General features: G+C 36.6%; 2 protein-coding genes across 5 annotated transcripts in view; one reads left to right on the top strand and one right to left on the bottom strand.

The window, feature by feature from the left end:
* Window positions 1–18,393, top strand: part of SMAD9 (SMAD family member 9) — a 39,279-nt gene extending 20,886 nt beyond the window's left edge. Inside the window, exons 2-7 of the mRNA XM_026681884.2 lie at window positions 3,669–4,244; window positions 6,291–6,545; window positions 7,613–7,723; window positions 10,999–11,220; window positions 12,118–12,374; window positions 15,886–18,393. Of these exons, the coding sequence (XP_026537669.1) occupies window positions 3,833–4,244; window positions 6,291–6,545; window positions 7,613–7,723; window positions 10,999–11,220; window positions 12,118–12,374; window positions 15,886–16,029 (1,401 nt within the window). The 5' untranslated portion in view covers window positions 3,669–3,832 and the 3' untranslated portion in view covers window positions 16,030–18,393. The remainder of the gene's footprint in view (window positions 1–3,668; window positions 4,245–6,290; window positions 6,546–7,612; window positions 7,724–10,998; window positions 11,221–12,117; window positions 12,375–15,885) is intronic.
* RFXAP (regulatory factor X associated protein) lies at window positions 20–27,943 on the bottom strand. Of its 4 annotated transcripts, none has more exons than XM_087966389.1 (3): window positions 27,196–27,943; window positions 24,050–24,157; window positions 20–904 (listed from the first exon to the last, which is right to left on the bottom strand). In XM_087966389.1, the coding sequence occupies exons 1-3, from the start codon at window positions 27,754–27,756 to the stop codon at window positions 851–853; spliced, it is 723 nt and encodes a 240-aa protein (XP_087822515.1). In that variant the 5' UTR covers window positions 27,757–27,943; the 3' UTR covers window positions 20–850. The 4 variants fall into 4 exon arrangements, with proteins under 4 accessions (XP_087822515.1, XP_087822514.1, XP_087822516.1 ...); XM_087966388.1 differs by lacking the exon at window positions 20–904 and adding an exon at window positions 13,133–14,228; XM_087966390.1 differs by lacking the exon at window positions 20–904 and adding an exon at window positions 19,336–20,225.

Genomic DNA, 27,943 nt, shown 5'->3' with positions numbered 1-27,943 from the left:
TACTTCAGTGCTTTATATGCTTATCAAAATAGCTCTTTAATCAGAATACTAGCATTCCTTAAGCATGGTTACAAATGCAAATTTAGCCTACATACCTAACAACTGTGTGTCTAATATAGATGATACATCAGACATATAAATCTGTAAGTCTCAGGGTACAGATAACTGACTGTGTGTTGTACGTATCAGTGAATCAGATTTCTTTTTATCCGTGTAATAAACAATATTCTGTATCATGGTGGTATTTGAATTCCAAAGCATGATGAAGCAAAATGATTTATTTTTCATTAGCAATAGTTCGTTAATTTTTCATTTCTGATTGCCAAAATTTAATTCCCACTGGTGCTCTTATGTAGATGGTACACTTTGTTTGCTCATTGTAATTGCACATTGCATCCTGGATGATAAAGATCATTTTTATAATAGAATTAAGACCTCATTTTAATGCCAGTAGTTTCTCCAGAATTTAATGATCCAGAATTTAATGATCTCCAGAATTTTTGAAGCTCTGAACCATTCTACATTACATTTAATAGATATTTCACTATTTATATTACATAAGAAATGCAGGTTTGGTCATTTCAAAATAGAATAACAAATCCACAGGGATATAAGATAGACTACCAAATTGTATTATGTTACTTAAAAAAATTAATACTACCCAAATCTTACTTTTTTTTCTGACCATACCACCACATGTTTTCCTTTTCATTTATTATTTGTTACCATGGGATGCCAACTTCCTTCCAAACAGCTCATAATAATTTTAAAGAAGCAGTTTTATTTTAACACGGTATCTTTTTCCAACCTTGTAGCTCCAGGATGTGTTGGAACTGAAACTCTTCATCACTTACAGATTGTAGCAGTTGCCAACCTCTAGGTTGTAGAGAACTCTGCTGTAAAACTGAAAAAGAAAGGGACTCTATTTATCCCTTTCAGTATATTTCTGAACCAAACAGATTTATATCTGGGAATGTCAGATCAAAATCAGCAATGCATAGAGTTGACTTTTACACTGTTAACATTTAGTATAAGAGATCTTTCTCCAGGAAATTGATTTTGACATTTCTGAGGTTTTTAATTGTGATTATGGTTTAGATTAGAAAGGGGCAGCATAAAATCCACCCAGCCACCACTAAGGAGATGATGATTATGATACCATCAGAACAATGCTTAATGTACTGAACAATAATAAAAAGGGGCTTTATAATAAAGGAAATAAAAGGATGGCTCCTAATGATTGGACTTGCAATCTAAAAACAGCTGAAGCCCCATATTTATCCATTTAAAATATTATCCAACTTTTTAAAATTAAGAAATGCAATTATCTTTGATTCCAACAGTATATAGTTTATTTATGATATATTTAGTTATGTTTGCATTAATGCCTATATGTTACATTTGTCATCTGTATCTCCAGTTTCAACAGTACAGGCAGTCCTCAACTTATGATCATAACTGAGCCCAACATTTCTGTTGCTAAGTGAGACATTTGTTAAGTTAGTTTTGCCCCATTTTATGACTTTTCTTGCCCTAGTTGTTAAGCGAATCACTGCAGTTGTTAAGCTAGTAACACAGTTATTAAGTGAACCTGGCTTCCCCATGGATTTTGCTTGTCAAAAGGTTGCAAAAAGTGATTGCGTGATCCCGGTCAATGCAGCAGTCATAAATATGAGTCAGTTGCCAAGCTTTTGAATTTTGATCATATAACCACAGGGATGCTGCAGTGGTCATAAGTGTGAAAAATGGCCATAAGTAACTTGTTTCAGTATTGTTGTAACTTTGAACGGTCACGAAATGAACTGTTGTAAGTCAAGGACTTACCTGTATTACAAATTTTACAAATGTCACACCCGGATCTGCAGAGAAGTTATTGGAACTGAAGAGAGATTTTTTTTCAGTCTAGACTTTAACAATTCTTGAAAATGGGAAATGGAAAGATGAAGCTACAGGACAGTACTCGCAAACAGAAACGTGGTGATTACCTATGAAGTTACTTTATTTTATTAGGAAGCTTAGAGTAAAATGTTAAGTCATCGTGTTGCTTCCTTTAAAGAAGAAATCTAAGAACTAACCTCTGTCTTTTTTTTCCCACTGATAATATAATTTTTAGCTTATTTTATCAATACATGGCACATTCTGCAATCAATTTTCCCTTTGTTGTTTCTGCTAATTGTGCCTTTTATCCAAGAACTCATTTGTGCCTTTATTGTTATAGGTTACAGATTCTACATATCAGTAGATTATGTTTGTTTTCTCTTCAAATCTTCCTGTTGAACATATTTCCAAAGCTGGAAATACATACATTTTAGCATTTCCTCACCCCCGCATCCCCTTTAATCTGGGACAAAGGATGGGAAGGTAGGGATTTGCAAAGAAATTCATACTGTTCTCTGCATAGAACAACTGGCTCTGGATGGTTCATGAGCAATTAGAAACGAGCATGTTTGGTTTGCATGTGAACAACAAGGCTGCTTTGGTCCAGAAGCACATCAATTGTTCTAGGCAGAAAAGGCTGTTTTACAAAAGAAGAACAAGAAAAATTAAGGAGGGATTTCTTCAGTAGTGGGCTGCAAATGGTTTAACAACCAGTTCGCGTCTAAGGCACTTGCACGCAGCACTGAAAATGGAACATTTAGAAGCTCAGCTGCTTACCTTCCAAGTCAGCAACTGTAGGTAGAACAGCGAGGGGGGTTGGGAATCAGCTGTGTCGCATGATTGAGATGAGCTAGAAAGCAGGAAATAAAGGACAGGATAGGGCAGAGGTGGGTGGGCAAAGCCAGCTGATTGTTGGAACTACTGGTTTGCTTGAACCGGTTCAAACCACAAGCAGTCCACCACTGGAATTTTTCAGTGATGACAGCTGAGGGGGGAGCAAGGCAAGGCACCAAGCATTAGGAAGATTTGGAGATCTGCAGGTCCGTGGGACATTTTGTTCTGGGAGTTGCCGAGAGCATCCAGAAATAAGCATACATGCTATGTAAAGGAAGCAAAAGCAACATTGGGTATCTTTTTTTCCGAGAATGGGAAGAAAGGGAGCAATTTGCACCAGCCTTGCAGGACCTAACCCATAATATCACTCTGGGATTCATGTGGGCTTTTATTTTGGCTGAACTATAGATGATCTCAGTTACTTCTTTCTTCCTGCTTTTTTCTTTGTGTTTTGATTTTTTATCTGAGATTTCATCATTCGACTTAATGTAGACATCCACTCCAATGGACTCCAATAGCCTATTTTTGTTTTACTGTTAGTCACATTGTGCTGGTATTCTGGAAAATGTTATGCATCCTCCACAAAGTCTCATATCTAAGGAGTGAAAAATGGTGCCCTCTGCAAACATGTGAAAATAGTATTTACAGAAAGTTTTGCTAAGTTTTCTTTATTTAGTATTTCCCAGGTAAGAAATACCTCAGGAAAAAGGAGTTGTTCAACTTTATTGACAAATGATTCCTAACTTTTTTTTGAAAAAAAAAACATGTTTTGTAATAAGATGCACATTTATAATTTATTGTAATTTATATAATGGACACATAATGCAATCTTATATAGCAACTTTGATAATACTATTAATTTTTGACAATCTGTGATATTGCTTAGAAATTGAAGTGACAAACTGTAAAAAAAAAAAAGCAAATAGAAATATGACAATAATTCCCTTCTGTTATAGAATTGTCCTCTACCTGAAGATACTGGGATTAAATATATCCAGCAAAACCCAGAGTATGTGGACAAAAGGCTGATTTTGAAGGAGAATCTCTTCAAGTAGTAAGATTCTTCATTAAAGAAAAAGAAATTGAATAATTGAAATTATACCAGTATTCTCAGATTCTTATGCACTCCAGCACCCCTATAAGTTCTCTGTTCTCCTTCACCAGCCCAGCTGTAAAGAGGCTATTGGGCTGGAAGCAAGGAGATGAAGAGGAAAAATGGGCAGAAAAAGCTGTTGACTCCTTGGTAAAGAAGCTGAAGAAAAAAAAAGGTGCCATGGAGGAACTGGAGAGGGCCCTTAGCTGTCCTGGGCAGCCCAGTAAGTGTGTGACAATCCCACGCTCTTTGGATGGAAGGCTGCAAGTATCTCATCGCAAAGGTTTGCCGCATGTCATTTATTGTAGAGTGTGGCGCTGGCCTGATCTACAGTCTCATCATGAGTTAAAACCTCTGGAATGCTGTGAATTCCCATTTGGCTCAAAGCAGAAAGAAGTCTGCATTAATCCTTACCATTATCGAAGAGTGGAAACCCCAGGTAAGTCAATCGTCTAAATGTTTAATGAAGGATAGCACTGCATTGATCGCATATTTCATAATTATTCTATCTGCAAAAAAAAGGAAAGCTGCCTACAAGCTGTGATTGAAAAAAGTAGCTAGCTCAAAGTAGGTCAAAGAGATCAGATGCAAACATTTAGTTAAGATTACATTGGAAGATCAAAATCCTGAGAAGAAAACATAAGGAGAATTCTGATGCTACGCTTATTAATCTATTGGATGGAATGACTGAAAATAGTGCAGCAATAATAGAAATATATTAATATATTAATAATAAAATTATATTAATAATAAAATTAGTGGCTCTTAGATGATGAATTCTTTACATTTAATCAGGTAGTTTTAAAAAGTATTTTAAATTTGTAGATGATTTTTAATGGTATAAACATAAGAATTTGTTCAACAAATGCACGTTAGCCTAGGTAAATTCTACCATCATGTTCAATCTGATAGTTTAGTTATGTAAATTGGTCTGTTGTTAATAACTGCAGAAAAAACAATTACTACCAACCTGCCTTCAATTGAGAACCTGTATACTGCACGAGTCAAAAAGAGGGCTGTGAAATTATTTACAGATCCCTCACATCCCGGACATAAACTGTTTCAACTCCTACCCTCAAAATGACACTATAGAGCGCTTCACACCAGAACAATTAGACACAAGGACAGTTTTTCCCCAAATGCCATCACTCTGCTAAACAAATAATTTCCTCAACACTGTCCAATTATTTACAAAGTCTGCACTACTATTTACTATTAATCTTCTCATCACTCCTTATCATCCATCCACTCCCACTTGTGACTGTATGACGCTTGTATCCTTATGATTTATATTGACTGTTTCCTAGTATGATTTGATTGTTTATTGTACTCTACAACTATTAAGTGATGTACCTTATGATTCTTAATTTTTGACGAATGTATCTTTTCTTTTACATACACTGAGAGCACCAAGACAAATTCCCTATGTGTCCAATCACACTTGCCCAGTAAAGAATTCTATATTCTACATATTCTAACTTCTGTATCAGTTATAAAACAAAACAAAACTTTCTGTGCTTTTTAAAAGCTATTATACTATACTCGACTATAGGTGAAAAAGCTTTTCATTTGCTTTTTTTTAAAAAAAATATTTTAATTATGGATACCTGGCATGTAACTTTCCGTATATCTTGTTCTTGTCCAAGGTGCTGAAGTTGTAGAGTTCTTTTAGCTTCTTACTTTGAACTGCACTAAATGTTATTTATACAGGAAATGTATTGCTGCTGCATACATTTTCATTGGAAATTACTAAGAAAGAACTCTGTATTAGATAAGAGTAGTAGCTAAGCATTGTTTGGTACTTAGCTTTTGTGTGATTTCAAGTCATTTTTGGTTTCAGATGACAGATTAGACCCTGCAGATTCCCTTAAGTCTTTACCTTGTGAAGAACATCTTAAACATATAATATCACTGCAGGTCAAATGTGTATCTTATAAAATACAGAAGGAAAGGAAGGAACCTATAATATAGCTTTGCTGCAATCCTACAAGAGCAGGAGGAAGGAGAACATATGACTCTCTGGATGGTGACAGATTGTTTTGCTAGCTGCCCAAAAACACCTTGAATTTTGCTCTGCAGTGGTATGGCACTATGAAGTATCTTCAGAACCATTGTATATTAATAGATTATCTCTTAACTAACTTAGCAATAGAATTTTGTACTTGCTGCAGTTTTTAGCTTTAAAGCCTTAAAGCTGTGTCACAAATCTCTAGACTTGAGGTTCCAAATAATTAGTATTTCTGTTTACATGCTTGTGATCAAGCAGCTCAGAAATAATCTAAAATGGATTATATTGTATAATGTGACAAATGTGCCAGATCTTGGAAAATACATAGTTCGTAACTTTAGCAAAGCTATAGTTTTGAGCTAAAGCATCATATGTAATGTCTGTTTGAAAATTCTATGGATGGGTAATAAGATACTTCTGCCTAAGACTCTAAATAACTTTTATTTTCAAAACATCTGTTTTGTTCTTTTGCTGTAGTGTTACCTCCAGTATTGGTTCCAAGACATAGTGAATTCAACCCACATCTTAGCCTCCTTGCCAAATTCCGGAACACATCTCTTCACAGTGAACCACTGATGCCTCACAATGCAACTTACCCTGATTCTTTCCAGCAGCCTCCCTGCACCCCTTTCCCAGCATCCCCCAATATGTACTCTCAGTCACCAAGCAGTATGAGCTACCCAGACTCCCCAGGAAATTCTTCTGCACCGGGAAGTCCTTATGAGCTCACAGGTATGCAAAATACTATTCCTGAACACTAGATGAGTGGTGCTGAGTCTACGGTAATTTCTTTTTAGGAATCAGAGTTTTGAATCTTTTTTTTTTTCTTTTTATGACCCTGTTATCCCTTAATTCAGGGTAGAATTGAGGTGACTGAATGGAGCTGAGTGTTTCCTGGCTGGCTGGCCTTCCTGATGCCTATGTGGAGTTGGCAGCGGATAATTTTCTCTTTGCACTCTGAGAGAGAAACAAAATATCTGCTATTACCTAGGATTGAACTCTCAACTTTCTGGCTGGGAGGCGAATGTCTTTCATGCACTAGGCCACCATGCCACTCTAGAGTTTTGCAAAATAAAATAAAATAAACCGGCTTTCGATGGTACCTCATTTTTACAAGTTCAAGCAATTTTGCTAATAACAGCTGTATTACTCTGAGAATTTGATTTGAAGAGTGGCTTATTTATTAATTGATTTATTGGTTTATTGATTTTACAGTTTTTATAATTCAACAAGCTTTAAAGACTGTGTAGAGGTTGCAACACATTATAAAAGCAACAATAGAAAAAAGATATGAAAACCAGCAGCAATAAGAAATAATTCTAGTTAAAATTACTAAAGTACTCAGTAGAGAGTACTCAAGGTTTTAAACTAGGAACAAGGAAACCTAGTTATTTTATCCACAGAAACTCCCTGACTGACTTCGAGCCACTTACTCAGCCCAATTTATTTCACAAGATTTTGTGTTTGTGTGTGTGTGTATGTGTGTGTTGTGTTGTGTTATGAAAAAATAGTATGTATGCAATCCTAATTTATCCCAATTGTGATAAATTGAATAGATTTATTCAGATAGTCAACAAAAACATTAATAAAGAGTTCCAAGTATTCTTGAAAGTTGAAACAGAGAATCTGGACTCTTTGTGGTTTATGTGTGCATAAAATGAAATCATTTGAAAGCATCTGATCTAATCCAATATAATGTGTGTAATAAATATTTGTGCTTCAGTCTCTGAAGTCTTTTCTTTGTATTTATATAGGCAGGTTATGAAATACTAAGTACAGCATTGTTTTCTTTTTCCTAGCTGATACACCTCCTCCACCTTATAATGGCAGAGAAATATCACGAAGCCACAATGGATGTCCTGTACATGCAGTTATAGAGAGTCCATTAGTGCTGTCACTGCCCAATGGAGGTAAATCTACTGATGGAGAACCTGAAAGTATGAAAATACTGTATTTTTTTCCATAGCAGGAAGGATTTGGCCCAGACCTGATTGGTAGCCCAGGAACTATTCAATCTTTGTCAGAAGTGGGGAGGGAAATACACAGTATGAACACTGTCCTGAGGCAGGGGGTGACCCAAAAGTTACATGCAGTGACCTGGCCTTGACCCTAATACAATCATTACTCCCCAAAATTAACAAGGGAGAGGGAAGGAAAAACCAACTCTGCCACTTCCCCCAGCATGGGAAAAAGAAATCTTCATGGGCCAGAGTACAGATCCAAGGGCGGCAGGAGGAAGGGAGGAAGGAGGGTTCTCCACTGGGATCATATCATGCAACAGGGCAGCCATGAGAGAGCCCCCTCCTCTGTGAGTTCCAAGGGGAAAGAAATAGCAAGTTGGTTGGTGGAAACGTTCAGCAGCTGGGATGTCCCTGCAAGTGTGCATATACATCCCTTGGATGGAAAGGCCAAGCCAGGTAACTAAGGGTGGTATTGACATCTGCTCAGGTAGCTTTTGATAGCCACTTTTCCCAAAATCTTCTGCAGCAGCCCATCTTCATCCAAAGTGATCCTTAACCAAACACTTCTGGTAGACTCAAACCAGAATAGTCTTCTATTGATTTGATTTGAATATTTGTGATATTGTTGAAGATTTGAATGATTTTCCTCTGAGTTAGGAAGGATAAACAGTTGTCATGGCAAAGAGCAATTTAAAAAAGTAAAAGTAGTGGTGCATAGGTTTATTTTAGTTTATTTATACAAGTTTTATCCCTCTTCAATCCACTTTTATTCTTAAGAGGTTGGAACAGGTTTACTCTTTAGTTCCTTACATAGTTAAAGACACTAAAGATGGGATATAATTTGATTTATATAGTTTCCCATTTCCCCCCAATTTATGATTGTTCTGCCCTATTTCTAGATTTTTTAGTAATTGTTTAAAAACACTGCCTCTCCAGTTTGTATCGATTTGCATGCATTCTCCTAATACACAAATTTTATATGTAACTTTTCCTAACAAAAAAAACCTTTCACAAACATTTTCCCCATCTATTTTTGTTTTACACATATTGTTAATTGAGCTATATCACAATTCACAATGCTGCAAGTATTTTGTAGTATAACTATGTTTTGGCTTGTGTATAGATTTTGAAAATGCAAATTTAAAAAGTATATATTATATTAAAACTGAAATTTTATTACTTTTGTCCAGTGTACCCTAGTAGACACTACAAGGTAACATTTTAAAGCAGTTTCCATGTGGTGCACAGTAATTAGGATACATACTTAAAATGGAGACAGAGAAAATAAGTTGCTAGATCAGTGTTTCTCCATGTAACTCAGTCTCAACCTGAATGGATGGCTTGTTGGAGAATTCTGGGAATTGAAGTCCACCCACACTCAACTTGCTAAGTTTGAGGACAGTGTTAAAGTTGTCCTGAAAAAGAACTCTGTTGAATCAAGTCAAGAATCATCATCATCGGTTCTGCAGCCAGTATGCAGTTATCTTCTCCATGAATTTGTTAGTCACTTTTTAAAACTTAACTACTTTTTCTGCCCTTGAATGTTACCCAGATTTGTGTGTGCCAGAGTGCTCTTTCATTTGATAACAGTACATTCCATAGTTTAATTATGCCTGTACAAAGAAACACACCTGCCATTCATTCCTGAATATCCCAGCATTTTATTTCAAGATATGACCCAAATTTTCTAATACTGTGAATGGATGAAAAGCTGTCCACATTTTATACACCATCTGTGATCTTATATAACTTAATAATGTTTTGCCCTTGTTTGCCTTCTTTTTGAACTTAAAACTTCAGCTTTAAGTTCAAGTTTTTGAACTTCTCATCTTTCCTTGAAGAATAACATGCAAGGCCAGAATAGTTTCATTCTTTCCTTCCCCTTTCCAAGTTCAGTAATGTCCAATGTTGGTGAACCTTATGTCAAAAATTCATAAATGCCTAATTTGACTGCTGGCATGTGTCTCAGACACACACACATCAAAGAAAAGAAAAACAATTCTGTACATATTCATTTAAAATTAAGTGCACTTTTCGTGCACAAATGCAAATGCCAATTTCACTCAATCACTGATAGTATGCTCATTTTGGAGGCTATAATCACAGTTGTCTTCTGCACTTGTTTCTTCAATAATGAGCTTTATTGTGCAAACAACTACCTGTGCAATGGTTGGAAGACAACTGAACTGTGCAGCTAGCTATGTTTCTATCATATTTTGCAAGTTGCTGTCTCTTTCATGTCACTTCCAGTTACAAATATGAAGATAACATAATATGCTGATATGGATTGTGAGAATACATTTTAAGGTTTGAATGGTGCAGCTTGAATTTATATTTGTTCAGTTTCTTTGGCAACTCAGACCGTGAGAATAACAGTTGTTAGGTGCTAGTCAATGCTGGTGTGTCACCCAAAACATCATGGTTTAGTAACACTTTTTAAATATGAATACCATTACATTAAAATGTATTTTAGTCCTTTTTCTAATATTTACTATGATGAAATTTACTTACTTTCGTCCTTTTTTTTGAAAATACCACAGTGAGTTAACATTTTAATTGTGCTATTTGTCTTTATATCTCTTTCCTGCTCTATCAATACCAGCTATATCAATATACATGAAGAGTATATTTGCAGTTCAGATATGTAATCAGTTTCGTTATTATTGTGCTTTGTTGAGGTAATTCCCCGTTAGGAGAATGAGCGCATACAGGGAGACGTATTTGAGAGTAGTGTTTGAATAATACACACACAGTACACAGATACACTGTACAGTAAATGTAGGTTTTTACTTCCAGAAACGTTAAGCAAAGTCCAAAATAAGCAATCCAAAGTCATTCACAGGTAAATCAGTTTTCAATCCAGGGATAATCCAATAACGAAGTCCAGTGTCAAAAACAGTTCAGTATCAGACTTACATCAAATCCATGAATATCAGTCAATTAGGAAAAATGGAGGAACGGCAATATTCTCCAACAGAAGGAAACAGAGACTGACTGACACTCTCTTCTGAGACTAAAACAAACCAGGTTTCTGGCTCCATCTTATGGCCGTTTGAGAAACCACACCGAATTACAGTTTTGCATTTTCTTAAAGATACAGTTTTAAAATGTTTATCCTGGTTTATATATTTCTAACCCAAATACCTGTTAGATGACTTATATTCCTAACATGCTTCTTTCTACATTTCTGTTGCATCTTCTTCATCTGTGAAACCTTCTTCCAGACTTCCGCCCTGTTTGCTATGAGGAACCACAGCACTGGTGTTCAGTTGCATACTATGAACTTAATAACAGAGTTGGAGAGACTTTTCAGGCCTCTTCTCGAAGTATACTAATAGATGGCTTTACAGATCCTTCAAACAATAAGAACAGATTCTGCCTTGGATTGCTATCTAACGTTAACAGGAACTCTACTATAGAAAATACCAGAAGGCACATAGGAAAAGGTAAAAGCACATTTCTTCTGCAGCAATAAGAAACACTGCTTGGAAGCATTTGGATTCAGAAAATGGTTGAGTTCAAAACTGCATTTCTAAAATGTATGTACTGGTAGTCCTCGACTTACAACCAGAATGGAGCCCAAACTTCCTGTTGCTATGCGAGACAGTTGTTAAGTGAGTTTTACCCCATTTTATGAGTTTTCTTGCCACAATTTTAAGTGAATCACTGGAGTTGTTAAGAGTTAGTAAGACAGTTGTTAAGTGAATCTGACTTCCCTACTGATTTTGCTCATCAGAAGGTCAGAAAAGGTGATCATATAACACTGGGACACTGCAACCATCATAAATATGAGCCAGTTGCCAAGCATCTGAATTTTGATCACATGACCATGAGGATGTTACAACAGTTGTAAGTGTGAAACTGGTCATAAGTCATTTTTTTCCAATTCTGTTGTAACTTTGAACGATCACTAAACAAAGGTTGTAAATCAAGGACTACCTGTATTTGTCAGCTTTGGAAGCCATATTGAGATTTGATGTTCTCACGCTGCCACAATTGAGCTTGAGAAAGTGGGAGGGAGGGAATTCTTTGAATATATCTAGTTAGACAAAATAAAATTCTTTTGCTGGCTCAAGGTCACGGAGTGTTGTGCATAATGAAATGGGAATCTTACTTTAGGATGGATGGTGATTGGACCATGTGATGTGATGATGGCTAAGGGGGGATGGATTTGTAATTTTGACTTTTGCAAGGAAGCCCCCGAAACTTTCAGATTCAGGATTCCACAGTTACTATCCAAATAAAGGAACCTTTTAACGCATGGATTTTAAAAAAAGAGTTACAAGTCTGGCTTTAATTTGTTGAAAATTAGATTAGATTTGGCTACCTCTTTTTTCTTAAAGGTGTTCATCTGTATTATGTTGGAGGAGAGGTATATGCAGAATGTGTGAGCGACAGCAGCATTTTTGTACAGAGCCGCAACTGTAACTATCAGCATGGTTTCCACCCAGCCACTGTCTGCAAAATTCCCAGTGGATGCAGCTTGAAGATTTTCAACAACCAACTCTTCGCTCAGTTGCTTGCCCAGTCAGTTAACCATGGCTTCGAGGTGGTATATGAGCTAACCAAGATGTGCACCATCCGGATGAGCTTTGTTAAAGTAAGAACTTTCTTTGGTTTTGATTATGAAATTTAAAAGGTTTAATACACCTCTTTGTTGCAAGAACATTTTAAGAGACAAAGCCTGGAATGAATTAATGGATGAGAGGTGTTAAATTTTGGATTTTCATGATGCTTCATCATACACAAGTAAGAAGTGAAAAATTATCAGAACTATTTGTAATTTGTGACACTGTTTTATCACTAGGTGTACCCTCTCAATTAGGATTCATTTCTCACAAGAGGCAATGAAAAAGGATCACTAATTTACCCATGCAAAAGTAAATTGGAAATATACTTGCATTGGGCTACTGTTCTGACCCGTTTTCAGATTTCATTTACAATTATCACCAGGTCCTTTGATTTAGATCAGGCAAATCTGACTTTTGTCTTTCCCAAGCCTTCTTCAAGAAGTTTCTTCTAGCTCCCTCATTTTATGACTATGCTTCTTTGATGACATAACCAGGGTTTGAGTTTATAGGATCTTCTAGCAGACCAATGAAATATTATAAAGTTCTTGGGGTATTTTACTAAACTACACTCCCTTGATACAAAGATAAGGACAATTTTCTTTTTGGCTTACATGAATGACTCATTATTTCTTCCAGATTGTGTGCAAAATTAGAAAAGTCCCAAAACTAAAATCCATATATGTGATCCTCAGAATCTTTGGGTCATGGGATTATCAGAATTGGAGCTGTGCTAATACTATACATTCTTTCTTGGAGGTGAAGCCTGCTAAACGGAGTCCCCCCTCCCCAAATAATCAAGGTTAAAATACTGCTGATGATTTCATTGTTGTTATAAATGAAAAGCAAATGTATCCTTTGGTGTTACTTCAGCCGATAATATTTTTTGTGTATTTATTCAATTTCAGTATTTAATTCAAAAAGAGGTGCTTCATTCTTTCTAACTTTAACAGAGACAATATTAATCACACATATTTTAATTTTTCTTTATATTTGATCTGACCCTTCCACTCACCAAAAATGTTACGTGTATCACTCAGTCAAAGTTGTGCACTTTTGTGGTATCTGAAGCCCTTGGTGGTTGTTTTATTTTGTTTTTTTAGGATTGGCCTGCAAATTGCAATTAGGATATCTTTTAGCAGGGGCAAATTGATTTCTGCCTACTTAGTCTGAACCCTGCAAACTCTGGAAACACCATACATTTGCATCTCATGAATAAAACATTTTATATTTTGTAACCTGAAGCTACTTTTTTGCTAGTAAACAAAAAGGGAAAGGCAAGATATCTCCCTAAGAATATATGCAATTAAACTTTGATTACATTTCTTCCAAAAGCTGGATTTGTACATAATAGGTATGTTAATGCTAGTTTCTTTGCATCTGCCGTCAGTTTCAGCAGCATAATTTTCTGATAAAGAGCTCTATATTTCTTCTAACTAACTTTATATCTGTACTGGACAAGAAAGAGTGAATGCAAAATTCTTTCCTTTGACTAAAGCAAATACAAGTCACGATTTCAGCCTCTTGAGACAGTAGTGTTCCTAAGGCAGGGTTCAAAATCAGCAAGGTGGCAGATGAAGCATGATTTTGATACATTGCTGATATCACAGATCTACAACTCTTAGTCCAGGATTTTATAAGGAGAAAATTGAGCTCAATCAGCTCACTTTTACTCTACCCTTTTCTTTCCATTTGATGGGAAGAAGGACTGGGGAAGAGTGCTTTCAAAATGTTTTTTAAAAGAGAAGCAACACTGAGTGAAATATTCATAGGTGGGTTGGGGAATTCTGGCACATTTTTAAATATTAGGTGGCAAGAGGATGTGGGAAGCTTTCATAGTGCAATTTTCTCTCCAGGGGTGTGTCCCCGACTGACTTCAATTTCATCTAAATCCAGAAAGGAGACATAATAAGAATCTTATTTCCCAAAACATTTTAGGTAAGGAAAAGTGCAAAATAATGAACATTTGGATACATGTAGAACAGTCATATTTTTCACATTAACAATAAATTAAGCTCGAATGTTACCAAAATTCTAAAGAATCATAAGATTTTTTAAAAACTCCCATATCATTTTTGTAGGAGTAGAAAACTTTAGGAAACCACAGAAACAATTAGTTTTATTCAACAGCACGTGTAGGAACCCTTCATGGATGCAGTTCCTCACATTTGTATGTTTCCTTCCTCCCTTGCTGTTACAATAATTTCTATAAAATAGCCTCATATTTTGTAACTCAGAAAATCCATGCATACTACAATTTTGCAGATGCATCATATTTGGGGAAAACATGCTTGTTATTATTTTCCTGTGATGCTACTACTGAAGACAAATGGGAAAGCTTCTGCTGGATTATAGTGAATTATTAGAATCAGAACAGAACAATTAGCAAGGCTATAAAACAATTTCAATTAGATTACATTACAGAGTTGTTTGGAATAGGATGCCATCAAATCAAGTTAATAATTTGATTTTTGATGCCAATTAATCATAATAATAGTTTTGATTAACAAAAAAAACCAAACGAGTCATATTAGTTTTGCATGGTTCCCTCACTTTTTAACCTGGAATAATAAGTTTATACTGAACTTGATTTCTGGAAGAAGTTGGCATATCTAATTGAAGTGCCACAACGGCAATTTACATCGTCTCTCATCATTCACTTTCTTTAGAGTTAAGTTTCACTTTGAACACATTATCAAAGTTTCAAACATTTTGAGAGATTACATTATATACAGTAGGTTTTATTTGCAGTAATAATATTACATCTTCAAAAAGTGCCATAAATAAATGGCAGTACTGGGTGGCTTTGTATAGAAAAGAGCTATTGCTGAAATGATTATCAAGCGTCCACCAGAGGGAGATGGAAAACCATTTAATGAACTAAAAGTTTGACAGATGTAATTCCATATTAAAGTTCGATCCATAATTCATATTTGCTGAAGGATGCAGTATAAATTGTGGAAATAATACTATTTCTGAGATTTGTTCCAAGTCCATATATTTTTATTAGAAGTATCCTTTATTTTCCCATTTACAAATAGAAGATAAAAGTTAAAACACTCCATCATAAATAATATCTAGACAATGTAAAATAAGGTAGTAAAATAATCTGCCTTTAAAACAGCAATAACAATCATCTCAAGTATTCATGTACCTTTTACCACATAGCCAAGGATATGTGATATTCTCTCATATGGATTTGATTTATCCACATACTGTATGAATAGTATTAAAACCCATAGTTTTTAGAAATTAGCTATCCACAATTGTATTATTTCTCATGACTTCCAAGCAACAAGGAAACTTTGAGTAAAATCCTTTTAAGTAGCAATTTATGTAATCATCGCACAAACAAACACAGTCTCTAAAAGATGTAAAAAAATTCGAACACAGGAATACGCAGCCATTCTTTATATAGAAAATGATGAATGGTTAAGATGCAGCAGAAACTTTTCTGTGGATACAGCAGTCTTGTCTTGAATAAAATGAAGAATAAAACAACCATCTCTTTGATCCTTTGCTATTTATTTGTCTCTTTTGTAGGGCTGGGGAGCAGAATACCATCGCCAGGATGTTACAAGTACTCCATGTTGGATTGAGATCCATCTTCATGGACCTTTGCAATGGCTAGATAAAGTGCTGACACAAATGGGCTCCCCACATAATCCAATATCCTCCGTTTCATAAGAATCATCTCCACACACTCTAGGGGACAAATATTGCTTCTGGCCTTGGGTTGTAGGATTCTCCCTTAAATTTCTGTATATAACTGTAAATATGAGTGTGTGTGTGTGTGTGTGTGTATGTATATATATATATATATAAACACTATTACTGTTTTTCATTCTGTATTACATGTTTTATTAGTTAATAAGATTGCAGTAAAAAGTGCAGTACTTTGTCATTGTATTCTGTCTACTAATGAAGCCATAGAAATATGACTAGCTGCCTATTTTTTCATATGGAATGAGACCAGTATTGCTTGCACTTTGTAAAAAAAAATTATATATCAAAGTTAAATTCTGAAAATAATAATACTGATTTAAAATGCAGCAAATGGTAGCTCTGTTCAGAGTGGCAGTTTATTGATAACATCAAGCAGGTGCTTCTGGAAACTTAGAATATTGTGATTATGGTTCTTCATTTTGTTCCTGACATGTGGATTTCAACATTGTTTGTAATTACAAAGGTTACATTTTGTACAACTGAGTAACAATTATAAGCCTGCAAATGCAATTTTCTCTAAATACCATCTCTATCTTGGTTTGAAAAGAAAGCTGAAACTGAATGAGACCTCCGGCTCTGTGATGTAAAAAAAACATTATCTAATTCCAAGAATTACTAAAATATGTTGTTCAGTGATGATGAGGCAGGATGGGAAGAAGCAATATAAAGCTGCTATGGTTAATATTTTTTAATTCTATTCTTTGTAATGCCTAGAATGATTTCTACCCAGCTAGCAGGGCACTGTAGTCCTTCACACATGTTACAACTGCAATGGAAAGGAAGAAGCATGCAATATATTAACCCCAAGACATTAATAATTGCCTTGATAGTAAAAATGGACAGGTGACCAGTGGTAATTGCAATTTGCTTAATACAAAACATGGTTCTATCTTCAGATTCATATGTTGCCAGGCTTCACTCACTCATCAAATTCATCATTTACAGAATAAATACATTTCAGTAAAAATACTACTTCCTCCCATGTTTTAATTATTGATAAGCATAATAAATGAGAGCAATTGTTATCAACAATGAACCTAAGTGGAAGGTATTTAATATATTGTTAATATGTGCTAGCTTTTCCTTCAGTTTATATATTACTTATTTGATCAGTTAGTTTGTACATAATATTGAATGATTTAAAAATACACTGGAGTAGCCCAAAAGTATTAGTCACTGCAAAAGGGATCAAGTTTAACAACAAAACTGAAAATGCATTTGCCAGAAGAGAAAATCATCTGATAGCACTTAAGTACTTAAGCCTAAGCACAACATCTTTTTTCAATTTTGCTAATCAGAATATTAGTTTGGTTAAGTTTCTTGCCCTTGAATGTACTATTACCAAGTTAATTTTTAAAAAATATTCTTGTTTTGGGGTACCCCCTGTCCAAATTCAATCCTTTGGCAGATTGTTAACATAGAAGCAAGTGATTTATGGGGGGAAATAGGTTCATGATATCAGATTGTACAATCCAAACACCTTAAACAATAAGAGTGGGGTTTAGGTTTCCTGTATGTATGGATTTCTGCAAGGTTAGGGTTAGGTCTTTTGAAGAATTAAAGGTTTGACAGGAGATAAGTTTTAGAAAATTGATACTCTAGTTACATTACTATCAGAAATTTTATTATTCAATTGCATTGTTAAAATACATTAAATATAATTGTATCAAAGGAATAGCTTCATAGCACTGCCAAAGAGGGATCCTATATTAACCTGATAGGTAAATATAATTTGTGATATCTGAACTATAATCAGTTTTATTCGAAATATGAAATCTTTCTTTCTGCTTACAGATAAATACAGATTTAGGTGCAGCTGGAAGAAAAACCTAAATTAAGACAAATTAATAAAATTTAAAAGTAAATTTTAAGCCCTAATAGAATCATGACAAGCTTTTTGAATTTGAATTTTTGAATTTCATTCTTAAATTTTACAGTGTATCTAAACAATATATACACAATCGATATTACATTAAAAAAGGGATAACTGATTTAGAAAAAAAGGGGAAATATATTTGTCATAAGCTGCCTTTGCATGACATACTGAACCACAAACTAGCCAGTCATATTTAGCCTAGTGAATAATGCAAACCTAGCCCACTTGTCCAATTTAGTTTAATAAATTATGTAAATATAAGAAATTTGGTTGGGTAAACTATGGGTAACTTTACCTCAGTGTTTTGTGTGAACACAGTCATAAAGTAATCTGTGAGTAATATATGTTAAGATATGCATTCGTAGTAGTTCCTTTATACACTTGTGAACAACACATTTATAAACCTATCAAACAGTGGTGTTTCAAATAAAAATCTCAGTGACATCTAATGCAGTGTGATATTTTCAACTAATGTGGGAAGATGTAATTTAAATCCTTATTAATATATGATTATTATTCCTATAAGCCGGCTTTGTTTTTCTGGAGTGGTAAAAAAAGGACTAATAAAACAGGAAAAAAAGTATCAGAATACAGTCTATGTAAAAAAACTGTCCTGGGAATTTGTAAACCCAGAGCAATCTCAGCCATGAAACATGGGTAAATGCAACACATACTGTACATAAAAATATTGACTGCTAAATTGTACTTGGAAAAATAATCATAAGATTACTTCTTTCAGAATTCAGCTAAGACTGCCTGCATAAAAATGATTTTTCTGTGTCCAAATGTTTTTGTACAATTAAAATTGGTAAACTTAAAGCTTTAAATGTGTTCATAAATATGCCATGCTTTGAAATAATCTTCTGGAAAATTTAAGTCATTTGGCAGAAAAACCATTTATCAGCAACTAAGTTTAGGAGAAAAACATTTCTTAAAAACTGTTATATGTGTTGAGAACGCATTCACAACCTTCTGAGGAACAATCTGGAAGTAGTGAAAAGCTGTATGATATTCAAGGCTGCTTCATAGATAACCAAATGGCCTGTTATTTATTACATGCAGGCCAACTATTATTAAGAAATCTATAGGGAAAACAATTGACACCAGTTTTTATTGATTAAAAATTGAACCTTATTAATGATCCAGAGGCTTCTTTATAAACTGTTTATTCTCAGGCTTATTAGCTGCTGATGAAGGAAGTAAACCTATTATTAATGAATGATCCAGATGGTGATATCAAAGAATCTCTCAACATGAGGGAACTATTTGGTGCATTGTGTATGGGAAAACAATCCAATATTACAGTTAAAAGAAATTGAATCTTATAAAAAGTTAGTTATAAATAAGGTAGTTGATGCTGCGATATAGTACAGGAGCAATACTGTTAAAGATTGAGATTGTACTAGTTTTATTTAAAACCAGATGAATAGATATTTTCTTCCACTTTCTTCGACTTGCCTTATTTATTGGTGTGATTTGTTTCGTTGCAGCAGAGCTACATAAATTCTCCCCCACCCCACACCCACCCAGGAACAATTGAACAGGTACATTAAAAAGCACATGGATCCTACAGATCTAAACCTTAACCCAATAACATAAGAAATTTAGCATTAACGAAATCACAGTTTCTGCTGCAGCTATAAGTAAGGTACCAGACTGTAATTCTACTTTGATTTTTTGAAAGTGGGCTTCAGAGCACTGAACGATCACTGCAATGCTATATAGGATTGTAACCTTAAAAAATCTGGGTAACATAGTTTTTCTCTGATTTATATAAGTCTAGATACTTGATAACTATCTACAAAACTATATGTAAGAGCTCTATCAATAAGTTGGCCCATTGAAAGAATGGCTGGGACTGTCTTTGTATGTCCAAAAAAATGTGTGTGTAAAAGTAGGGAAGACCAACTCTTAAAAGACATTAAAAATTTAAAACAAAGATTTCAACTTAGATTCATAAATTGAAATTTGACAAGCAGAATATGGGAAATTAATAGAGGTTTATTTGTATCATCATTACCTTTGAATGGATTGAATATTACATGTCATACTTTTCCCACAAAATTTTTAAGTACCAGCATGTGTAAGCTATCCAAGCATCTGATTATGGCAAGCAGTGGTCTGAATAATAGGTGGTTTTCCCCACACATATCCAAGGATTCATGTTATGCAAAATAACATCTAGATATGTTTTTGCCTTGAGGTTGTTGAAACGTGGTCTGGTAGAGGATATCAATCAATTGCTTTGGAGCCACAGATGTTTCCAATCCGATGGCATCATCTGTGTGGGAAGATGGGAGTCTATTCAATTGATGTGTCTGCAGCAACTGATGGGTCTAATGGGAATTGAGGAGCTTGGCATTTTTCATAGGGACCAGATGGATAGGTCAGAAAGGGAGGACTTGGATTGTATTGTCAATATGTGACTGCTTCCAGTGCAGCAATCCCAGGATGTGCTGTGGATTGCTGAGAAGATCAAGGGGATGAAGCACAAGCGAAGTTATGCCCTTACCTGGATCCTGAGGCCCTGCACACAGTCACTCACCTAGTCATCTTTTGGTTGGATTACTGCAACACGCTCTACATGGGGCCCTTGAAGAGTATTTGGAAGCTGCAGCTGGTAGGAGCTTCTAGAGCTGCATACCTTTAGGGCTGCATTGGTTACCAGTCTGCTTCTGGGTCCAATTCAAGATGTTACCATTAAAGCCCTACATGGCATGGGTCCAGGATATCTGAGGAGCCATCTCTCCCAAATGGGATAAGAACATGGGTAAATATTTGGGATGCCTTCATGAAGTTAAGGGCAATGAAACATTAATATTCCTCTATCCTTATTGCCTCTGCTGACAGTTGCCCAGCAGCTGTCTTTAGGGCAGAGGTCTCCAAATTTGGCAACTTTTAAGACTTGTGGACTTCAACTCCCAGAATTCTCCAGCCAGCATAGCTGGCTGAGGAATTCTGGAAACTGAAGTCCACAAGTCTTAATGTTGTCATATTTGGAGGCCCCTGCTTTAGGGTGTGACCTGGTGCCTTTTTGCATCTATCTCAAGTACAGTTTTTGAGTTAATGGGAGCATTTCACAAAAATCTGAGACCAACCAGCCCTTCCGTTTCCTCTGGTATATTGGCTTCCTGGAAGCTCCTTTTTTGCATGTACAGGTAATCCTAAATTTACAACTGGTCACTTAGCAATTTTTCAAAGATACAACATCTCTCAGAGTGCTTCTTACTAGATTCCAAAGTTTCTGCCCCCTTCCCACGGTCATATGACTCCATGTCAGGCACTTGGCAACCAGCCCATTTACAGCATCCCGTGGTCACATGATCTCCTCTTACAGTGGTTTTGCTGAAAACCAGCATTTACTCCTGGTTTTCAACAAAACTGAGTCGTAGAGAACCATTGGTATGCTCATTGACTGCAGTGGTCACTTTACAATCATGGTGTTCACTGAGAAAAGGTAAGATCATGTTGGTCAAGTAGGTTGACCTATTTTATGACTCTTTTAATGGCTGTGATGGGCAGACTCCATTACGATCATACGTCAAGGTCTACCTATACTGGCTTGGTCTTGTTTCTTAAGTAATTTCAACTGCATTGTGACTAGGCATTCTCATATAAAGGTGGTAAGCTAGTAGTGTGAAAGCAGCTTGTCTCACTCTATAGGCTTTGTTACACCAAAATATACTCCATTATGGGTCATATCATATATAATATTTACAGAAATGGACAATGAAACAGAATGTTGAATATAAACATCAACTGAATTGTAATTATTATTTCAAACAGTATTGAAAAAAATTAACCAATAGTTGGTTAAAACATTTAATGTAGAGAGGAAATTTAAAAAAAAAACACTTTAAACATGTGTTTCTTGAAACAGTTTATTTTTTTAATCCTCCATTATTTATATAAGGCAGAGAATGTATCTAATACTCATTTCCTATTTTTCCCCACAACAGCAACACTGAGGTGAGTTGGGCTGAGAAAGAGTGAGTGGCCCAAAGTCACCCACTAAGGTCTTTGCTGAGAAATACTAAGTAATGAGGATATGATAATGTAGAAGACAATACCAATTATACATGATGGCTTGGATTCAGACTTATAGTTACAACAGAACCATGTAATGACTGAGCCCTTAGATTGATTCATGTTATTCATTACACTGGAGTCAACCTAATTTATACAATTACAAAATCCTTAAAAAGTCGGATGTAAAAAATTAACTTAAATGACATTTTACAAAAAGTTTTTTTAAAAAAACTGCATGTTAAGAAAGAGTTCAAAAATTACAAATATACAAAATGATGCTTTAAAATAGTCTTATATAAACTATGAGTGTTCCTTAGTACAAATAAGTCATTAAAATGCAACAATAATATAAATAAATTTAAATAAATGCCTCTTAATGAATCCTGGCAGTAATATACTGAAATACACTAAATATTCAACCATGTGTACAAAATGTACATAACATTAATACAAACCTGGAACACATTATTTATAATGTAATATAAAATTATCAATTAGATTGCCTGGGAGACAAATCTAACAACAGTAATGGGACTGTGAACCAAATCTTGCTACAGTCCCCTAGTTAGTAAAATAAACTCAGATGTGGCTTCCTGAACAAGAAGTTACTGGAGTGGCTCAAAGTTCACTGTTTAAAACTTCCATAGAAAGTAACTATTGTTTTCTTCAATGAATGTCATAAAATAATAACTTTATGCAAGGTTAGTTTGCATAAAATAAAAAGCAGCTTATTGTTTATCAGTTTACCTTTCCCAAAATCATCAATATAACTTCCAAAATGAATCAATGGAAGTTTCTAATTGAAGGGAGAAGCTGCACAAAGCTCATAAAAATAACTTAAAACGTCAATTTCAAATAAAACCAAAGAAAAAAGCAAAAGGGCAGTACAGAAAACGAAGCCAACTACAACAAATTTCAGAAATTCAGTAGACCTCATTATAATAGAGTTTACTTCTGCTATGAAACTGTTGCTGTTACATTGGTGTTCCTGAAAACTGCTGTCTTTGTTCCATTGCTTGTTGACTTAGCAGTTGTTGTTGTTTTTGCAGAAATTGTACAACTTCAGGACTTCTCAGAAGTGACTAGATAGAAACAAAAATGTAAGTCCCCCTACTCTAATCCTGGAATCGCATTGAATACTGTACATGCAGAATAATCACATGGCCACATTAGACATTTTGTATTCAGTGGGACAGACCAATTAAATATATTGCTTTCTCATTTTAAATTGTTTGCCTTTATATAGTAGAACCCGTATAGTTATAAACTTAAGGGCTCCTGGGACACACTATAATCTGTATTAGCTTTATTCTACTTTACAGTTAAAGAGTTAACTATCCCTCATCTCTTCCAAGATAGAAACAGTAATTTAATACCCACAAAATTTTGGGACGTCTTTAGAAGCATAATCTCTACTGCCACTCTAATTTCCATCTTCCTCCATTTCCATGCTGGAGGAGGAGTTAGAGAATGGCAGAAACAGATTATGAATAAATTTCCCAAGCCAGATTTTCACTGGTGCCAATCTTGTTCACACCAGTGTCTTGGTGTTAGGGGTGGGGGGACGACAACGGCCAACTGAGAGGATTATAAAAACAAAGGGCAACAATCACAAGTCATGCATTGCTACTGCAGAAAAATGAATCATTTGATTAGAAAAGAGACGACTAAGTCATTCATGTTTTCTAAATGGTGAACAACCACCTCAGATGCTGTTACCTGCCCTGTTATTTCTTTGCTTTAGAAGTTTCACTTTTTCCAATTTGAACAGAACACTTCCAGAATATATTGGGTTATTGACTAGCAGGAGTTGAGTTCAATAATATTTGGAAACCTGTAACTTTCAGCAGCAACAACCTGCCTAGCCAACTAGTAAGTAGCAAAGAAAGCTAAAAGTTACAGTGGAACAACATCCTAAAACTCAGGGTTTCTCAAAGTTGGGCTAACAGCACATCAGAAATATGTGTTCTATTTTAAAAGTGCTTATGAAATAAATGCAGCAGAATGGTTTTACCCTATTTTACTAGTATATTCATTTCATAAAACAGCTTTTTAGAAATTAATCATAGCACTTACCAGCCTTTTCTGATTTAGCACCTGTTCCAAAAGTGTAGGTTTTGCAGGCCGATCTCCAATATTACCTGTTCTTTGCTTTGATACAGAAACGGAAGTTTCAGTGCAATCCTTAGTATATACATAAACACACAAAAAAAGGAAAAGTAAATTGTACTTGTTACATTAGAAAAACATCTACATTACTTTAGAGGTAGCCTATAAGTGAACCACTTATTATTTGACAATTTTATTTCTCTCTATAGTAAAATATATTTTGAAAATAGAGTCTAATGATAAATAAGTTTTCTCTATCAAGCAAATAATGTACTTAACACAGAATAGTAGGTACATGATGTAACTTTAGCTATAGCCTAATTTCAGACTTTTAAAATAAATATTAGAAACTAATGGTTAAATCACTAGTAAAGATAAGTATGTAAGGGTTCTTCCACGGAATATATTTTTTATACTTTAATCATGTGAAATCTACAGTATTTTACTTTTATAGTCAGAAGCATTTCTGAGAAATTAGAAATATTTTAAATGTAAGAATCCTACAGAATTATTTTTGTAAATAGCTTCTGCTCTAGCAGTGAGGTTGTATGCACTGACCTAGACATACTCCATTAAGAAACTTGATAGAAATTTGTTTTAAAAAATTCTTATCCTAATATTCCTGGCCTATCCATTCACAAGTGGATGAAAGTTTTCCCAAGTGTTCAAAAATCAGCCAGCAGCTTCATTTAAAAATTAACCTTAGAGCAATTGGAAAGTGTAAGTTTCAGCCAGAGCTGTTTCCTTGTTCATCCAGATGCGGCCACAAAATAATAGTTGTAAGCTGCCCAGAGTAGCCCCACTGCAAAATGGGCAGCAATAAATTTAACAAATAAATACCGTAGTAATATATTAGTAAAATGGTTATAAAGCAAATGAATGCCAGAAAAAGTTATTTGAGTTTTGGATATAATAATTAAAGTAGCTATGTTAGAATTAGAATTCTTTTATTGGCCAAGTGTGATTGGACACACAAGGAATTTGTCTTGGTGCAAATGCTCTCAGTGTACATAAAAGAAAAGATGTATTCATCAAGAGTCAAGAATCATAAGATACAACACTTAATAATAGTTATAGGGTACAATAAGCAATCAAATCATACTAGGAAACAGTCAATATAAATCGTAAGGTACAAGCAACAAAGTTACAGTCATATAGTCACAAGTGGGAGGAGATGGGTGAAAAGAAGTGGTGAGAAGATTAACAGTAATAGTAGTGCAGACGTAAATAATTGGACAGTGTTGAGGGAATTGTTTAGCAGAGTGATGGCTTTCAGGGAAAAACTGTTCTTCTGTCTGGTTGTTCTGGTGTGCAGTGCTCTATAGCAGGGGTCACCAACCTTTTGGACCTCAGGGACCACCAAACTCATAATTTTAAATTCCAAGGACCAGAGACGCTGGGAAATCCCAAAAAAAAGTCTGCAGGAAAATTCCCTACCCCGTTTTCCTACTGATCGATCATTTTTTATTTGGGATCACAGGATATCAGCTCCAGCTCCATTCTGGGGGGGGAGAAACTTTTGGCTTCATGCAAGGAAAGCAGCAGAAGCAGCAGAAGTCTTTCTCTCCCCCAATCTCCGCCAGAAATGAGTCTTAGTGACATTTGTTGCGCTGGCACAGCCTCTTGGAGCAGAAGGCCTTGCAGGGTCCCAAACACTTATTTCTGGCGGAGTTTGGGGGAGAGAAAGAAAGCCTTTTGCTGCTTTCCTTGCATGTAGTCAAAAGCAGAAGAAAGAAGTGCAAAGCAGGCCAGTGGCCAGGCCAGGCACATGGGGCGAGTGGGACAAGTTTTCCCCTTCTGCCCTTTTCCCCTCCTCTCACTACCTCGTTCACAATGCAAGCGATGCAAGCCGCGTGTTCCCGCAGGCCATGTGGGCGGCGCAGCCTTGTGTTCCCGCGCAGCCTGATTAGTTAGTTTACTTTACTGTCATTGCACCTCATACAACAAAATCAAACACCATCTTCAGTGCACATCATGACCATAAAAATAAACACAAACACACATCTTTAACATTCCACATTAATGGCTTTTGTGGGGAGTGCTTTGTGGGTGACATTTCTCTGCAGACTACCCAAATTTTCTCATGGACCACTGGTGGTCCCTGGCCCACTGGTTGGCGACCACTGCTCTATACCATCGTTTTGAGGGAAGGAGCTGAAAAAGTTTCCATCCGGGATGTGAAGGGTCTGTTGTTGAAAGCTAACCCAGGCTATTGCATCAGTGGAACCAAAGCAGAATTGCATTATGTACCTAAATAGCAGCACCAACCACACAATCAACAAACCTAGTGGACTAGTTTTTGGGCTGGGATGGTAAAGAAGTACATGATATTGTAACAACAGCCTACAGGCTGCCAATTAGAAAAAGATATGTACGTAATGTAATGTTTTATGTCATGTAATTCAAAGTATAGAGGATTCCTTCCAGGAACTTCTCTAGTCTAGACCAGGGGTCTCAGGCAACTTTAAGACTTGTGGACTTCAACTAGAATTCCAGGAATGGACTGCCTGAACTGGGGACTTCAACCCCAGAATTCCACAAGCTCTTAAACAAGTCTAGTTAAACCCTTCTAAATGTTTCCCAACTGTGGCAACTTTAAGATAGATGGACTTCAACTCCCAGAATTCCCCAGCCAGAATGGCTGCCTGAGGAATTCTGGGAGTTGAAGTCCACAAGTCTTAAAGTTGCTAAGGTTGGAGACCCCTGGTCTACCAATGTTTCCCAACTGTGGCAACTTTAAGATAGATGGACTTCAACTCCCAGAATTCCCCAGCCAGAATGGCTGCCTGAGGAATTCTGGGAGTTGAAGTCCACAAGTCTTAAAGTTGCTAAGGTGAGACCCTGTCTACCAATGTTTCATGAACTTTAGACCCCTGCTCCTAGACCGTCATTCCAGTGTTACGTGGAAAAAGACAGTAAGTGATTATCTTAACAGAAGTTTTCCTTGCTGTAAACTGCGTTCACAAATCATGCCTCCAAATCTTAACCAGACTAGCTAATAAATGGGCCTCACAGGGTAGGTAGCTGCTTCATATGCCCTTTATCCGTTTAAACTCAACAACTGTTAAGAAGAAACCCAGCCCGTCGCTGGGACCGCTCCTTCCAAACCTTACCTCGATTCGCCCACTGCTCCCCGAAAGGGCAGCTCCGGCCGCCGCCACCACCGCCGCCGCCGCCACCACCGCGGTAGCCGAGCAGGGGGCGTTTCCTCCTCCACCGCCGCCTGCACCGCCGCCGCCGCCGCCGCCGCCCCCTCCGAGGGCCTGGTCGCTCTTCTTGCGCTTGTACTTATCCTTGTACATCTTGTTGCGGTGCCTCTTGCACATCCACGGCTTGCGCTGCTTGGCCACTTGGGTGGTGGTCTCGTTGCAACCCTCGTACGTGCAGCTTTTGCACCCGCCGCCGCTCCCGCCTCCCCCGGACTGGGCGCCACTCTCATCCTCGTCGTCCAGGTCTTCCAGGCCGCCGGTAGGACTACACGCGCCGTCCGCACCCGTGGCCCCGTGGCCGGCTTCGCTGTCCCCCCCTTCGGCCTCTCCCGCGGGCCCCAGCTCGTAGAAGAGCATGAGGCTGCCTTGGGCGGACGGCGCCTTGGAGACAGCCTGCGCGGGCTGCACCACCTGAGGCTGCAGCATGGCGCCCACCGCCTCTCCGTCCCCGCCGCAGGGCTGCATCACCAGCAAGGTGAGCGACTGCGGCGGGGATGGAGAAGGGGAGGAGGAGGAGAAAGCGGCCGAGCTGCCGCTGGTGTTCCCCGGTGCCTCCGTCCTGCCCGAACGTTTCGCAGCCAGGCCACAAAGGCCACGGCTGCCACAGCAACGGCAAACTAAACACGCGAGCGCCGTGACAGCTCGCCAGCTA

This window comes from Notechis scutatus, chromosome 5 (assembly GCF_049901735.1).
Source record: "Notechis scutatus isolate UNSWTSFEM ecotype Mainland chromosome 5, rNotScu1.2, whole genome shotgun sequence".
NCBI lineage: Eukaryota > Metazoa > Chordata > Lepidosauria > Squamata > Elapidae > Notechis > Notechis scutatus.
The sequence above is the reverse complement of the archived record's forward strand: the minus strand, read 5'-3'. Positions and strand labels throughout refer to the sequence as shown.